The sequence below is a fragment of the Eptatretus burgeri genome, chromosome 6 (assembly GCF_056783735.1).
Source record: "Eptatretus burgeri isolate ZD-2024b chromosome 6, Ebu_testis_v1, whole genome shotgun sequence".
Lineage (NCBI taxonomy): Eukaryota > Metazoa > Chordata > Myxini > Myxiniformes > Myxinidae > Eptatretus > Eptatretus burgeri.
The window spans coordinates 59,410,804-59,427,148 of NC_140966.1; the positions used below are offsets into that span (position 1 = coordinate 59,410,804).

Below are 16,345 nucleotides of genomic sequence, written 5' to 3' on the forward strand. Positions count from 1 at the left end.
CAAGCGAGCTGCTTTTTTGGTTGTAGTTTGATCGCTGAGTAGGAGGCAGGAGAGGGGCGGGAAAGAGAAAGAGAGGGTCAGGAGAGGGTCGTAAGGCGATGATACATTAGCCATGTACAAGACAGTTTCTTTTTATGACAAGTGAAATTACACAAAATAAGAAGAGATGAGATAGAAGAAAGGGAGAGAAAGAGAGAAATTAGGACGGAGAAATAGAGAAATAGAGAAGAAGAGAAGCTAACAGATAAAAAAAAGAAAGGCAGATTGAGAGAGGAAAGGATAAAAATCAAAGCCCAGACACACGCAGAAAGTATATTATTCTTACCTGGGGAAATATATATATATATATATATATATATATATATATATATATATATATATATATATATATATATATATATATATATATATCATCATCATCAACAAAATAAGTCATGCAACATAATCTGTATGATAAATATCACCTTCCAAGATAGTATCCTTTGAAGTAACTATTTAGGCATGGGGAGAAATCCGGGGAGGGTCACCACCCCCACACACACACACACACACACACACACACACACACACACACACACACACACACACACACACACACACACACACACACTCACACACACACACTCACCCACACCCCCACACACACACACACACACACACACACACACACACACACACACACACACACACACACTTTAATGGGTATTTAATGTTCTCCCAAATGCCCCATCAATGGTTGGTGAAGACCTTTTTTTTGCTTCTCACCTTCGAGTGTCCCCCCCCATCTATTTTTATTTTTGCTTACACATCTTTATGCATCCTTTTTTATGCAATTTACGCCAATGCATTCAGCCGTGGCAAAATGGTTAAATGTATATGTATTATTTATTGTAAAGCACCTGATTCTAAGTGCTCTTCAGATGTAATTTAAGTGTTATTTGTCGTTTTAAATGGTACATTTACATGTACAGTATGTCAAATTTATGAACATAAATATAATGGTGTAAGAGTTTTGCACCTGGTAGTCAACCGAGGTGGAAACTGGGTAACAGCTTTCTGCCATTGACTAGCAAATTGAACAATAGTTTTGTTCTACTTTGCTTCAAAGTATGACCTTCTTTTCAGCAGACCCAGTGCCATACACCATTACACGCAAGTACACACACACACACACACACACACACACACACACACACACACACACACACACACACACACACACACACACACACACACACACACACACACACACACAAACACACAAACACACAAACACACAAACACACGGCAAACATTCAATATGCAATAACCTGTTACTATATCAAAATGATTGCTGTTCACATAAGTATGGAAGAATTTCTATTTAAACTTCATTACTTTTCAATATACTGTATTTCCAAATGCCTTTGTATTCCAAGTACAGTATTTCTTTCTTTTCTTTTACAAGTCTGCATTTTCCAATGTCTTCATTCATGCATATGGATTTACTTTACTAGAAAAAAAGAAAAGTTATGTGTCATTGGCAAATGTACTTTTAAACGCTAGCCTGCAATAATTTTTCACACATTTTACAGGTGGAAATGAAACTTACAGTACCCATGCTGAACATTGCATCATCTCCTGGCAATTAATGAAAAGATAAATTATTTTCAATTATTTGCACAACATTAAGTCGGTATTAGATGCACAGGTGTCCATGTATTTAAACATTCCAGTGTTCATATACCTTTCCCTGTTCTTAGGGAATCTGAAGAAAGACAAATCAGGTCGTTTGGATTGATGGTTTGAGCAGTTTATTGCTGAGCAGTGATTCTGACATGACGAACGAGACGCCATTCCTTTGTTACCTTCTGGAACATATGTGTTGTGAACAGCTCCCGGGTTCTTGGTGAGCGCAAGCTCGCTCTGCCTGCCTGCTAAAATGGCCGCCGAGGGCATCCATTGGATATTTCACTGTTTCACACAAGTGGGCTATCTTGCTCTGCTTTACGATCTTTGGTCACCAGGGTGGGGATATGAGTGTTGCAGCAGATATGTATGTGAATGAAGTGCCTTTGATTCTTTCTAAAGGCATGAAACTTGGCACAATGCTCGACCATGACAAGAAAAACATTGGCATCGCAAATTCATCCAATGGGGGCTTTGGCAGTCATTTTATAAAATGGCCACCATCGGACACAATTCTTATATCCACAGCACAATGAAATGTTCAACAAAAACCTTTTTTTTCACAAAATCTTATAATATGAAATAGGCATCCTCATTTCACTTGAAGAGGATATCAAAGTACCTCACAGGTTCATATGGCCATTTTCCAGGCAAACTTTGGTGTTTAGTTAAAAAAAAAGGACAACAGTCTGAACTAGCACCTGTGATCAATGTTGATTATACTGGCTACTAATTATTGCTCAAATAGAAAAGGTAAAGTAGCATTGGTAACAGTGAATCTGACCTCATCAAATGAATATATAATTTTATCACAAGAACATTGTCGATTGCAATGACAGAGCGTTGCACTGGAGGGCTACCTTCACACATTTGCAGTGACTTCTACAACTAATCTTGCAGCTGCAGTAAAGCAATTATTGACACACTTGGAGCTTCTGAAAGAGTTGTCCAGTTTCCAGCTCCATGAATTTTCTCAGTTCAGTTTCCAATTGCTTTTGTCATCCTGGATCCAGCCCCATTAGTTTGGAGATGGAAGCTGGGGAACAGGGACTGCCAATCTGCGCTCAAGAGTGACCAGCCTGATAGTCTGCACTATGTGTGTTGGAGAAGTGCACCTTGTGGAAGGGAAAGACTGTACATGGCTCTACTCTCTTGGGTAAACACCCTCTTTTGGGCATCATTGACATGCTCTTGGCTGCTGGAATGGTCATACAAGAAAGAGTACAGCATAACGTTCTCGTGTTCCAAATCACTTTTTGTTTGTTCCACACATGATTGAGGTTCATGGAAGAGCTAGTGCAGAATGGAAGGGAACAAAATGAAAAAGGGGGAAACACCAACAGCAGAGGAGACGTGAGAGTGAGATCAAGGGGAGGGGAGAAGCACATATGGGGGTGAACAAGTTGCATGCAAGCAGAATGAAACGGCAAGAAGAGGAAGGCAGGGATTAAAAAGAAAAGGAACAAACCAACTGACAACTAACAAATGAAAAGGGGTGAGGAGAGGGGTAAAATCACAATAACCTGGAAAAAAGGAGTCCTTGGAAATGGGATCATTTGGGGTAAAAGAGATCATGAGTATGGATGAGGATCATGAGTATACCTGAGGTAGTGGTGAACAGCTATATTGTGGCACTGGAGGGAAGAATGGGACTGAACAGACTGGGGAAGTTGATTCCACAGGCAAGAGAAAAGAGGAACGAATGAGTGGAGGTGAGCAGTAAGCTAGGATTTGGAGAGGTTATCAAGATGAAGGTTACTGTGTACACCCTGTAGAAATCTGGGATGGATATAGCCACAAGAGGGCAGAGGGTGCAAGACCAAAAAGGAGGTGTTGGAATACTGAGATGTTACAAACCTGCCTGTGATGCAAAAGTAGCAGACTTAGACACAGCTTCATCATGGGAGATCTCAATATTTTTAGAGCCTTGCTTTCCACGGCATCAAGAAGGACAAGGTGTGAAGCAGGCCACCAGCCCAAAGGGGAGAGCAGTACTCCATCTAGCTGTAAAAAGCTTGTCCATGGAATTAGGGATGCCCCCAAGCTATGGAAAGCTGGTGTAACATCCTTCCACATCTTGCATGCAGTGTTTTGTTTTTCTCTGTCACCAAAGGATGACACTGTGTCATACACAATTGTTCATTCATCTACAGCACAAGCCTGTGTAGTGGCATCACTGGCTGAGGGTCTGGCTTTGCTGCTGATGCACTGCCCTCTGCTGGTTAGGGCAGGAATTTGGAATTTGGCCATGGTGCCGGCTTGAGTCATCATCCTCTTGGTGAAAGACACCGTGGGATCTTTAACATCCCCCAATGAATGCTGGCAGACAGGTTGCTCTGCTCCAGTGGAAAGAGACTGTCCATGTGATGAGCAGATTGGAGGGGTTAGGCTCCATGATGTGTGAGGCAACCTCTGTGGTTTGCGGTGCAGTGCTCATGAGTGCGCGGTTGGTCCTGGCAGATGTTTATTCTGGCATGCCAGGGACCAACAGGATGTAATGTGGTGTCGGCTCCGAGATACATGCAGGCAACTGAACCTGAGCCGGCGAGCCAGGTGTCCAAGCCTGCGACGTGTGGGGCGACGGGTGAGCTTGCTCATCGTGGGAGCGAATCTGGACTGCTGATGTGCAGGTCCGGGCTTGCACTGGAGAGCGAGGCTGCGTCCATCGTTGTATGTGAGCTGGTGTTGGCGGAGGTTGTCAGTTCCCAGGGTGTTTGAGATGCACCCTGTAAGGGTCGACTTGGTGCCCGTGGTTCTCGGCCCACTGTGCACGGGGTGTGTTTTGGCTACCAAGGGGCAGTGGGTAAGGAAGAAGTTGAATGGTAGGACATTGAGAAAGAGTTAGGCCACAGTGGGCCTGTGTCGGTTGGAGTCCCGATTGGAATGCAAATGTTTTTGTGCTGCGAATGCAGAGGTAGGAGGTGTGAGTCATGAGCAGTTGGCAACTCGTGACAATGGAGGAAAGTTGGAAAAGCAGGAGTCTCAAGGGCAGCAGCGGCTGCAGAAAGGGGCAAAAAAGACTGGTATTAATGGGGTTATGTGCAGCCGCACTTGGGAACACGGGGCTGGGAATTTAAAATTAAAATGGCAATTAATTTTGGAGCAGCCTTGATGGGAGTTCGTCCCCAGGCTGCAGGATTCGGACTAGGGGAGGTGAAGGGGGTTGGCCTCGTGGGAAATTTCCCCCTGGGAGATTGGGTTGAGTTGAGGAGCTGCTCTGGTAGAATTTGTACATGGTGTCTGACCACGGGTGTTGAGGCATGACCCGGACCCCATGAGGAGTCTGGTGGAGTGTGGCATCCCTTGTCCATCGGGCCACCGTCTGAGCGAGTCTTGGGCCAGTTTGATTGCCGGACCCTAGAGGGGTTGAGGCCTCTAGGGGTCCGAGGTGGTTCCTTCTGTGCACCGGTCATGGTGTACCATGAGAACCGCTAGGAACGCTTTGGTGGCGGCACTACTGAAAGTCAGTCAGGGCCTGATGAGGTAACCACCTGGGCATGCAGCCTGGCAGCCTCTCCCTGAGGCTCTGACACTGCCAGCATGTGGTGACCTGCCATGCTCTGCTGGTCGATTGATGTGGGTTGATCTGCATGGACTGAGTGCGAATACAGCCACTGGTAAACTGCCAGATCATCTGTCGAAAGTTATGGAGTGTTTGGGAAAGGCTTGGAGTGGCCTGTATAATCTTCCACAGATGGTCTACTATGACTTATAGGCTCTTGGTTTGGTAAGAGAGCCCTGGGTTTTAATTTGCATGGGTTACATGTGAAGAATGGGTGCAGCAGGTGCTGCAGGTGTTGAACCGGCTCCCAGTGGTGATTGGATATATATATATATATATATATTTTTGGATGTCATGTTGAGGCTCGTGTAAGAGCTAATACACAGAGTAGACAAGAGGGGTGGGAGAGGAAGCACAAAATAGTGGGGAACAGACAAGAGATCTGTGGACGGGAGAGGGATGGGGGGGGGGTGGGTGCACGAGGTAAATAACAGGGAACTGCAGGGACTTTTGGGAATTTGAAGCAGGTGGGTTTGGGGTGTATTAACGGGGGTAGAAAAGATCAAGATTTTGGGTGGGGAAGAGATGAGATGGTAGTGAACAGCTGTTTTGAAGACCTGGAGGGAGGAATGGGATTGAAGAGAGTGTGGGAGTTTCTTCCAGAGGTGGGAAAAAGGGAATGAAAGAGTGAAGGTGAGCAGTGATTCTTGATTTTGACAGTTTCACCAGAAGGGCGTTTTGGGAGGACCTTGAGTGCCCTGCAGAAATATAAGGGAGGACAGATCACAGACAGAGCAGGGAGGGAGGGGGGCAAGGCCAGAGTGGAGATGGCAGAAGACAGAAAGACCACTGACCTGCCTGTGGTGAGAGAGTGAGAGGCCCAAAGACTCGGCCTCATCACGGCAGATGCCAATGATCCGAAATGCTTTGGTTTCCACAGCGTGAAGCCAAGAAAGGTGGGAGGCAGGAGCACCAGCCCAGAGGGGAGAGCAGTACTTCATCAGGCTGCAGACAAAAACTTTGTATGTGGTCAGGAGCTCAGGTGGGTCGAGGAAGGACTTTGCACAATGGAGGATTCCCAGTTGGCGACTGGCTTTGGCGGCCAGGTTGCAAATTTGGCTTTCCCAGAAAAGATCATGGCAGATAGTGAGATCCAGAAGCTTGAAAGAAAGGACTTCTTCCAGAGGTTTGTTGAGAAAGTGGATGGGGGGGGGTTCGAAACGGTCCTTTTGGAGAGACATCGTGAGAGGGTGAGATTTGTTTGGATTGAAACACATGTTCCACGTGTTGGACCAGTTTGTGATTTTACCCAGATCTGCAGTGAGTGGAGAAGCTGCTGCTTGCCAGTCTGAGGGATGACAGATGGTATGACAGAGGGTGGAATCATCAGCAATGAGATAAAGAGGATTTTCCAGAGAGTCGGAGAGATCATTGATGAAAACCAGAAAAAGAACAGGGCCCAGAACGCTGCCTTGAGGAACTCAAGCCTGGACAGGAAGAGGGGATGAAAGAACTCCATTTAGGGCTACACGTTGACTGTGACAGGAGAAGAGGTCTGCGAGCCATGAGTGGAAATGGCCTTGGATACTATCGGAAGAGAGTTTGGTGAGCAGGGCAGGGTGCCAGACCGTGTCAAAAGCATGCGATATGTCGAGGGATATGGCTCTGATTTCATGTATGGATCTCCAATGCACGTCAAAAGCATGTTGAGGACCTCCATCTATTGTTGGGAGAGCAGAAGCATCATATCCAGGGTAGAATGTCCTTTTCTGAAACCAAATTGATGATTCGAAATCAGGCCATTGGAGAAGAGGAAGAATTTAATGTCTGAAGCGATGGTAAATTCCATAACCTTGCTGATGATTGGGAGAAGGCTGATTGGTCTGTCATTGCAGGGATCTGTTTTTGCACCCTTTTTGCACATTACTAGGGCAGTAATGTTTGCTGATTTCCAAGCAGATGGCAGATGACCTTGAGCAAATGAGAGGGTGAATAGAACAGAGAGAGGGTGAGCAAGAGCAGAGGAGCAGGTTTTTAGGACACGTGGGCTGTTGCTGTCTGGACCGGTTGTTGCAGAATCTGAATCGAAGTTTGACAGCAAGCTCCCCACCTTGTCGGGAGAAAAGGACACAGAGTCAAGGGACAGTTGAGTGCGATTGGGTAAGGTGGGTGCAGAAAGCGGTGGCTTTTGGACACAAGATTTCGATGCAAACACCGAGTTTACGCATTTAGTCTTTTCACGTGCGGTATCAGCAGTGCGGCCATTTGAGGTAAGGGAGGGGATGGAGGCAGAACATATACCTGAAACAGATTTGATTAGACACCACCAGGATTTGGAGGAGGTAGAAAGGTTTGAGAGTTCAGACTTGAGCTTCGAAAGATGTTGTTTTCTGTCTCTCCTGAGGGTAGATACACACTTGCTCCAATCTTTATGGAAGGAACTGAGATTATCCTCAGTTGGGTTTGCTTTCCATGAGGCAAAGGGAAGTTGTTTCAGGACAACTGCCTCACCACAAGCTTCAGTGAACAATGGGTGGGAGGAAGGGTTGGATAACTGAAGATAAGAGGGGATAAATCTGTGCATGAGGGAGAGCAAGTTTCTTTGAAAGAATTCCCAGAATTAGTTGATGGAGAAAGTAGCAATGGGAGACCAATCTAGAAGTTTGATGGCTGCTTGGAGACCCTGCCAGTCAGCCTGAATGAAATGCCAGACTCGATGGTGCTGAGGTGGTTCTCTGATAACAGCCAGAGAGATGTCCACTTTGACAAGCACGTGGTCAGAAGAACCGATTGGAGCGGAGAAAGAACAGCAGATATTTTCAGGAAAATTTGTCAAAATCAGATCCAGAAGAGATAGCGTACCATTGGTTGAGATCCAGGTCTGGAAATTGACTGATTGAGTCAGTCCCAATGAGTTGCAGAAAGCTTTTGCTGAAGTGCCATGACAGGTGAGAGAGGTACCCACACCTAGCCAACTGACATGATGACAATTGAAGTTGCCACATATGAGGAAGAGAGAGTTTGGATGAGAAGATAGAAGATGGTCCATGTTTTCGGATAGTGAGGTGTAAATGGAGTCATCACTGTTTGGTAGACGGTACAGTACACATATAAACATGAAGTGGGAGTGGAGGGGAAGCCGTAGCCAGAGATATTCTTGGGGGTATGGGGGAGAGAGGGCAGTGCATGGAGAGTGAGGAATAGAGTCTTTGATGAAGAAAGCAACTCTTCCACCAGGACAAGGCTCAGTTCTGTCATACCGGAGGAGGGAGTAACCAGGGAGAGATACTTAGGAGTCAGACACGTCTTGAGGGAGGAAAGTTTTGTTCGGCAGGTTATGTCTGGTTTGTCAGTGGCAACCTGTATGGAAAGATTTGTAAGGTTTGAGCGAAGGCCATGGATATTTGAGGTCCACACTATTAATGAAGAGGGAAAGGAGGAGGTTTTGGGTGCAGGGGATGGGAAGGGAGGGGGAGGTAGGACAAGGTAGGAGGGGGGGCGGAGGTAAGGAGAGTTGTTGAAAGAGTGTGGGGGATTGCACAATAGCTCGGGGAGGGTGCTGGATGAGGAGAAAAGGCTCTGTGGTGCTGGTGGAGAGGGGGGGGGGCAAGAGAGGAGGCAGAAGGCAGTTGAGGATTTGTGGAGGTGGAGTGATGAGATGGAGGTGAGGGCAGGGGAAGGAGGCAGCTTTGTGGATGAGAGGGGGGGGGGAATTTGAGAAGGGTGAGTGAGGAGAGTGAATGGTGGGAGAAGGGTGAGTGGGGAGAGTTGAGGGAGAAAGGTGAGGGGGAGTTTTTGAGAAAGGTGAGAGGGAGGCTTTGAGCAAGAAGAGTGTGATGGTTGCTTTGAGAGGGAGGGGTGAGTTGGCACTGAAGTTGGAAAAAAAGAATGGTTGATGGATTTACCTTTTCCATTTTTCCCCCATTGTCAGGATTTTCCCCATTGTCATTGTCAGAAATTGGTTAAATTTACCTTTTCCCCATTGTCGGGATTCACCATGCTTTGCTTTTGGGGACATGCAGGTGAGTTGGGGAATTGGTGTGGGTGATGAGTAAAAGTGGCTACGAGAGCCAAGGATGTGGAATGGATGGACATGGTTTAAACGTGATGTGTATGGTGAATGAAGAATTGTGTTTGTTTGAGCGTGTGTTAATGATTAGTGTGTGCACAGACCGTGGCAAGTTACATACATCATAGCGTGTATTGCAGGCATTGGAAAATTATATGGCAGTGGGGGAGCGAGTGATATTTGGAGTTTTGTGGTGGGGGAAGGTGTGTTTGTCCGCAAGTACAGATCAGGCTCTGGAGGAGCGGTGACTGCGATCCCTCCCGAAGTAACTCGTCCCTGGTGACCAGTGGAGTCTGGAGTTCAGTGGGCCTGTCGGAGGAGGGTCTGGGTTTGGCGACCAAGGGGTTTGGAGACCCTTGGTGACCCAGGGAGAGGCCAGGAGAGCCTGAGGCCAAGAGTGCCTGTGTGATTGGAGACACTCCCCGGCAGGACGTAAAGCTAAGGAGCTGTTGGCTGCTGGGGGGGCCGAGAAGTTGAAAGGGGTAGGGCGGGGAGGTGCAAAGAAGTCGTGAGTTTGGCAACTGCATTTGAACTGTGGGCACCACACCCTGAAACGCCGTCACCATCATGTTTGTGTAGAACCTCCCTGCTGCCGAGTGGAGGGCCACACCTGTAGTGGAAAAGATGAAGTCATGGCCTTGCAGGGAAGATTATGGTTGTTGTGTACGAATGTGGGAATGTTCCATTCGGTCCTGTGCGACTTGATATGTCCTATGAAGGGCAGGTAGCCTGTGAAATTGGTTAGGTAATTTATAAATTGGGTATTTGGGACCAGCTGACAGCTTGAGCAGGTGACATCCATTAGGGAACATGGTCAAGTAATGGGGTTTGATTGATAAAGTTAAATTGTCGATAAGATAGACCTGTTTGTTGTGTTTTGGAGCCATTCTCTCCCCGCCCCAGGACATCGGAGTGAGGAGACAAGCGGGAAGAATCTACTGTCCATAAAACGGTACATTTTTTTTAATTTTACTTGCAACAAAGGGGCTATTATGGTAAGCATCTTACCCGATGCTGGCCCTTTAGGCCTGAGTCGACGTAGTAGTACTAGTAGTAGTGTCGGTAAGTTAGCTCTTGCTCACTTCCCACAGCCCCTCCTGATTGATTTAATTGATGTTAATTCTGTGTGAATCTGCAAGTATAAAGGCTTGAGCTGTAGTTCTGGGGATGTGGGGGGGGGGAAGGGTTGTGTTATGTTTGGCTTGGGGGGGGGAGGGCAGGGGGGTTGTGTTATGTTTGGCTTGGTGGGGTGGGGGGGGGGTTACACATTCCCATAGAATAGAAAGAAATGTGTGGAACAGCATGGTCTGTGTACGAGTAGTTAGCCAATTTCAATGTAATAAGTGGGGACACATTAGCCTAAGGATTATCTTGTTTAAATATGCATCATACAAGGGGTGGTGCATGGTAATAATTAGGGATTATGGTTTAAGAAATTGTGTGTAGAACCCTGATGTAAACCTATACCGAGGGTGCTGGGAGACTTTGCGTGCCGTTCATAGCTCCATTCATAGCTTTGCAAATGGAGCTATGAATGCCTCCAGAGGCGGAGATATGGACACCTTCAAGGGCCGGAGCGTTACCTGGGGAAAAGAGTGAGGAGCCTAATCGGGCATTTGGGTGTGTGAGAAAGAGTTCTGAGCAGAACAGGGGTTGAGGGGAACTAACTGGAGGGAGGAGAGCTCAGAGGAGATTGTCCTGTTTGCCTACTGTCACCCTGTGCCTGTTCATCATCTTGCCCATCGTCATCCTCATCGCCTGCTCATGGCTGTCCCATGGCCATGCTTCCACCCTTCACCACCACAGCTGAGTCCACTGGTTTTGTCCTTTTCCCTTCTGTGATTGAGTCCAGAGTGAGGTGTCTGTTTCTTCAGATAAGATCTCTTTTATTCTCATTGTATAAAATTATTTATTAATTGCATTCCCTTTCTCCCATCCTAACCCACTGTCAGCTCCTCACCATCCATTGATTCTTTTTGTTTGGGTTACGGGAAATAACCCCATTGGTTTTGCAAGAGCTAAGGTTCTCATGTTTCTCTTAAGTTCTCACACGCATAAGCCTGCCATTAATTGAACGCAGTCTGAGGGAGTAAAAAAGCCTGTTTGGCCCATCTGTCCAGCATCGGTATTAATTGACAGTACCCCATCAGTACTTCTAAAATCCATTTTCTCTCATGTGCTGAACCAATACAACTTCCTCAGTTTGTTTAATGTCATTCTTCCCTTCATGGCTTTAAGATGGCTAATCACCCTCCTATCAGGTCATGTCAGGTCAGGAATGGGAGCGTGCATCGGAGCAGCGCGTCGCTCCCTCCACTTTCCACCAGTACTCCAGGGGCCTCTTTCTGGCCATCCCCCAGGCAGATGCCTCGCCCATCCTCATCTCCTTGAGATGCTGATCAACCTGCTGCAACCATGAGGAACGTGGTCGGCCCATTGGCCTCCTCCACTCATGAGGCTCCCTCACTGAGAGAATCGGGTGAGCAGGAAAAGCATCAGGAAAATGAGCCACATGTCAATACAGCTGCAGCTGACGCTCACGGACTATGCAGGAAAGAAATCTCATTTGACTCTCTCTCAGCAACCACTCATTGGACACAAAATCTGACCAGCGATAGCCAAGGATTCTCCAAAGAGACCTGGTACCAAAGGGATTAAGTCTCCATCTCAGATCCCTGGTCAGAGTCCAAGTCTCACATCCGTAGAACAAGAGTCGAAGCATCAAGGACCGAAAGACTCGGATTTTCATCCTCCTGCACAGATACCGACAGTGCCACACCCCATGATCCACTCAATCCATGACTCCCCAGGCCAAACCTAGATGTCTATTGACCTCTACATCACAGCCAGCAGAGACATGAATATTATGGCCAAGGTAAGTGAATCTCTCCGTGACCTCAACATCCTCATCACAAACAGGTACAGACAAGAGAGCAGCATCCAAGATGTCATTGAAAGCCTGGATCCTAGTTTTGACCCAGGAAACCCATAATCCCAGTGGCTCCGACTCCTCATTCGGCACCTCGAGGGCCCCTAAAAGGATATCCAGAGTCTCCGCAAAGATGACTGCATCATCTGCGGAATCAAGGTCAGAGATCTTGACATTCCCAAACGATGCACCGCAGCTTGATCTCTCTGACATCCTCCCCAGAATCCAGTCCACACAAGTGCTGAAAAGTGTGGGGGCAATACACTCCCCTGATAAGCTCCAGTAATAACTGGAAATATGTCGGAGATGGTATCACCACATCTCACAGCACTCTCAGTACCAGAGTAGAGTTCAGACATCAGATTGATCAGTTTTGGAGGCACCCCACGAAGACCAAGAAGCCTCCAGAGGGCATCCCAATTCACTGAATTGAATGCTTTGCAGAGATCAACATAAGCTGCAAACAGCCCCTCTCAAAACTCTTGGCTGCATTCGTTGAGGTTCCGAAGGGCAAGGATATGGTCAATCGTTGACCTCTTTGGTGTAAATCCTGACTGCTCTGGGTGCTGGTGCTCAAGCAGATGGTGACAAACCCTCTCAAGAATTATCTGAGCAAAGACCTTGCCCGGGACTGAGAGCAGCGTCACACCTCGGTAGTTGTTACAGTCCTGGCGATCACCCTTCCCTTTCCAGAGAGGGACAACAAGGCTCCTCTTCCAGTCAGTTGGGATGATGCCTGTGTTACAAACAGAGCATAGGACTGCATGCAACAGCATGAGTACAGCATTTCCACCAGCTTTGAGAAGTTCAGCATGGATGCCACAGATCCCAGGAGCTTTACCCCCATTTCAACTGGTTTACTGCAGCCTGTGTTTCCAAAGCAAAGGTGGATCACAGTTGATTGGAGGGTCAGCAATAGGGATAGTAACATCCCTGACATCCAACTCAACAGCTGGTGGATCAGCCCGGTACAGCCACTCAAAGTAACCGGCCCAGCAGCCCTTCACTTTGGTCTTCTCTGTCAAGAGCCCACCACCTTCTGCTCGAACTGCAGTACACTGAGGGAGGGTCGTGGAGAGAGGCAGTACACTGAGGGAGGGGATTCCTGACGCTGATCCTGCTCACCAGATTCTCTCAGCGAGGGAGTCTCGTGAGAGGAGGAGGCCAATGGGCTGACCACGTGCCTCGTGGTTGCAGCAGGTTGACCAGCATCTCAAGGAGATGGGGATGGGCCAGGCATCTGCCTGGGGGATGGCCAGACGGAGGCCCCTGGAGTACCGGCAGAAAGTGGATGCAGCGACGCACTGCTCCGGCGCATACCTGACCTGACCTATAAACAGGACGAGAATCACATGGTCATGACCTTATCTATCCTCATGAACCATCCCCAAGGCTATACCCTTTCCTTTTGGGATTATTTTCTTTTGTTCCCTCTTTCTCGACTTATCTTTACGTCCATTCATCCCAATGCACTTTCATACTTCGTTCTCCCTTTCTTCTCATTCAGCCTCTTGTGCTTGAGTTTGTATCCAGCTTGCTTACCACCCATATCTCCCTCCCCTCGCCTCTCTTCTCTGGCCTCCCATTACTTTTTCATTCTTCGCCTTGCCCATTCTTCCTCCAAGTGGAAGAGGTAAGCAAAGGTTGATAAAGAGGGGGGCAGAGGACAGATCGATTAAACAGACTCAGTGAGGCATAGTGGTTGGAATGTCTGCTCTTTGTTTGGGAGGTCAGTGCTTTGATTCGGACATTGGCCGTGTCAGACTAAACTTAAAAACAAATCTGATGAGGCGTGTGTGTGTGTGTGTGTGTGTGTGTGTGTGTGTGTCTGTGTGTGTGTGTGTGTGTGTGTGTGTGTGTGTGTGTGTGTGTGTGTGTGTGTGACTGTTCCTCCATGAGCCTTCGACCCTGTAAACGAAAACTTGTCCCTCCGCTGTGTCCCTCTCCCTTGTTGTGTTTCCACTTTGTTGTCGCTGTTGTTTGTCCTCGCTCTTCCACGAGCCTCGACTTTGCCAAAAAACCAAAACATTTTCTCATCGAATAAATTGTTGGCCATATCATGTCATTAAAGGGTTAAAGCCCTTCTGCAGAAGGACAGATCGCACTGTTGATAAAAGCTTCATGGATAAGGTTTGTCAGCGACATGGATGTTGGTCCTTGTTCATTCGGATTTTGTTCCTTCCTTTTCTAGACCACGAGGAATGCTGACTGTTCAACTACTACTACTACAACTACTATTACTACTACTACTACTACTACTACTACTACTACTACTACTACTACTACTACTACTACTACTACTACTACTGGGTCCTATCGTGCCATACGTCGCATTGGCAGAGACATCAAAGAGCCTGACTGGGCTGGGAATTGAAAGATTATAATCCAAGGTCGACGTGAGAGATTGCACCAGTGTTACTACGAATGACTCCTATAGTCCGTGAGCCGCTGCCGTTTGTTCAGTTTTGTGACCATAATCGAGGAACTACTTATTCTCAACGGAAATATATACATTAAATCTCATATAACACAAATCGACTTGTTGGCACTTTCACAAAGTTGCAGGTATGGTCGTATTTTGACTCCAAAGTTGGCATAAATATCGCTGCTACCGAATGAGATGGCAATTTCTTCGACCAATCAGATTGCCAGATTCTCCTCTCCGTGCAAAAAGCAATATGGCGGCATCCAGTTCGCCGACACGATGAAACTCTCCTTCTTCAAAGAAGAAGTTTTGTATGGTTCATCTTTGTCTAAAAGACCAATCGAATGTTGTCTCCTTTACAAATCAAAGTTGGGGGAAGGTTTGTGACTCTGCTCAAGCCTGACTGGGCCTTGATGGCGAAGAGAGGCGTCTTGCCACTGACCACCGTAAGGAGTGGGCATTACCATTTGATCATGTCGACCTCTCGTTTGGATAACATCGTGCATCAGTGTGATGATGGCTGGATTTGACAAGGAATCTCGTTCGCTAAAGGACTTGGACCAGGCTTCTCGTCGGCGGGACGAGAAATCAATCAATTCCATCATCGAGTGTGTCGAACAAATGTTTAACCCTTTTCGTTACGACAGTTCCGATCTGGTCAGCCTAAGCTCGGGAATGGTGGCTACTGCCAGTGTCGCGGAGGATCTGATCACTGCTCATGCTTAAGGAGAAGCGCACGTGATGACCTACATCAGTGATCACATTCAGTCGACAAAGGTTGGTTTTCCCGAGACTATTCCCAAACTGAAACTCCAGACGTTCTCTGGACAGCTCAAAGTGAAAACAGGCCGTACAGGTACCGATACTGCCATGAAGAGTGATCGCAATCTGTTTACCAGAATCATTGTCCTCAGCAAGTACCGAGAAATCGGCCTGAGGAAAATGTTGTCACATTGTTTCGGTGTGGTATCCTATCCTCTGGCAAACACAAACCGGTTGATTGCGAAGACAAACAAGGCTGCTATTCTAAATCAAATCGAAGGACTCTGCCAAAATCATATTGTCAGCGAGATTCCGTCTGATTCTGTATTGATCGTGGATTTGATGGCAGTGGTTCATAGCCTTCCGTCAAATCTCCCACCTACATTTGGACAGCTCGCCACCTATATTATTCGAAGGATTCTACTTGTAGGTGGCCGTGATACCTACACTCGCCTCGTTATCGTCGGCGACCATTACCCAGCCGTCAGCATCAAAGAAGTGGAACATTCTAGACGGTATTCGGGGGCTTGCCAACAACATCAGATATATAGTGCTGATCAAAAGGTTCCCACGCAGTGGAAATCCTTCCTCGCCAGTGGTTCTAACAAAGAGGCACTTGTCGAATTTCTGTTCCAGGAGTGGAGCAAGAGCAGTCCAGCTGTTCCGGAAAATGTCCAGCTATTCGTCGATCATAGTGAGTCATGTCATTTGATACGAGCTGAGGATGGAGGGACTCGTGTCACTGAAGTGAAGGATCTGCACTGTGACCACGAAGAAGCTGATTCAAGGATGATACTGCATGCAAAGCATGCTGCTGATAACCATGCGCACATTGTTGTACAAAGCCCCAACACTGATGTTTTCATCATACTGCTGTCTTGCGTCCAAACGCTGCCATGCTCTTTGTATTTTCTCACTGAGACCAAGAATCGCAACCGAATTATTGACTTACAGGTGGTCTCTAAATGCATTGGTATCAACCTATGCTGG

General features: G+C 47.1%; 1 protein-coding gene across 4 annotated transcripts in view; it reads left to right on the top strand.

Moving 5' to 3' along the window:
* The first annotated feature begins 3,994 nt into the window (after positions 1-3,994).
* The window catches only part of LOC147024885 (pancreatic alpha-amylase-like), a 51,277-nt gene continuing 38,926 nt past the window's right edge, over positions 3,995-16,345 (top strand). Inside the window, exons 1-3 of one of the 4 annotated variants that reach the window (XM_085885245.1) lie at positions 3,996-4,252; positions 10,143-10,191; positions 14,360-14,558. Coding sequence is in view for 1 of the 4 variants with exons in the window: in XM_085885244.1 (XP_085741370.1) it covers positions 4,129-4,252; positions 10,143-10,191 (173 nt within the window). In the remaining 3 variants the exon portion in view is untranslated. Of the gene's footprint in view, positions 4,253-8,962; positions 10,192-14,359; positions 14,559-16,345 lie in introns of those variants that run through there. The other 3 variants (XM_085885244.1, XM_085885247.1, XM_085885248.1) reach the window with 3 other exon arrangements.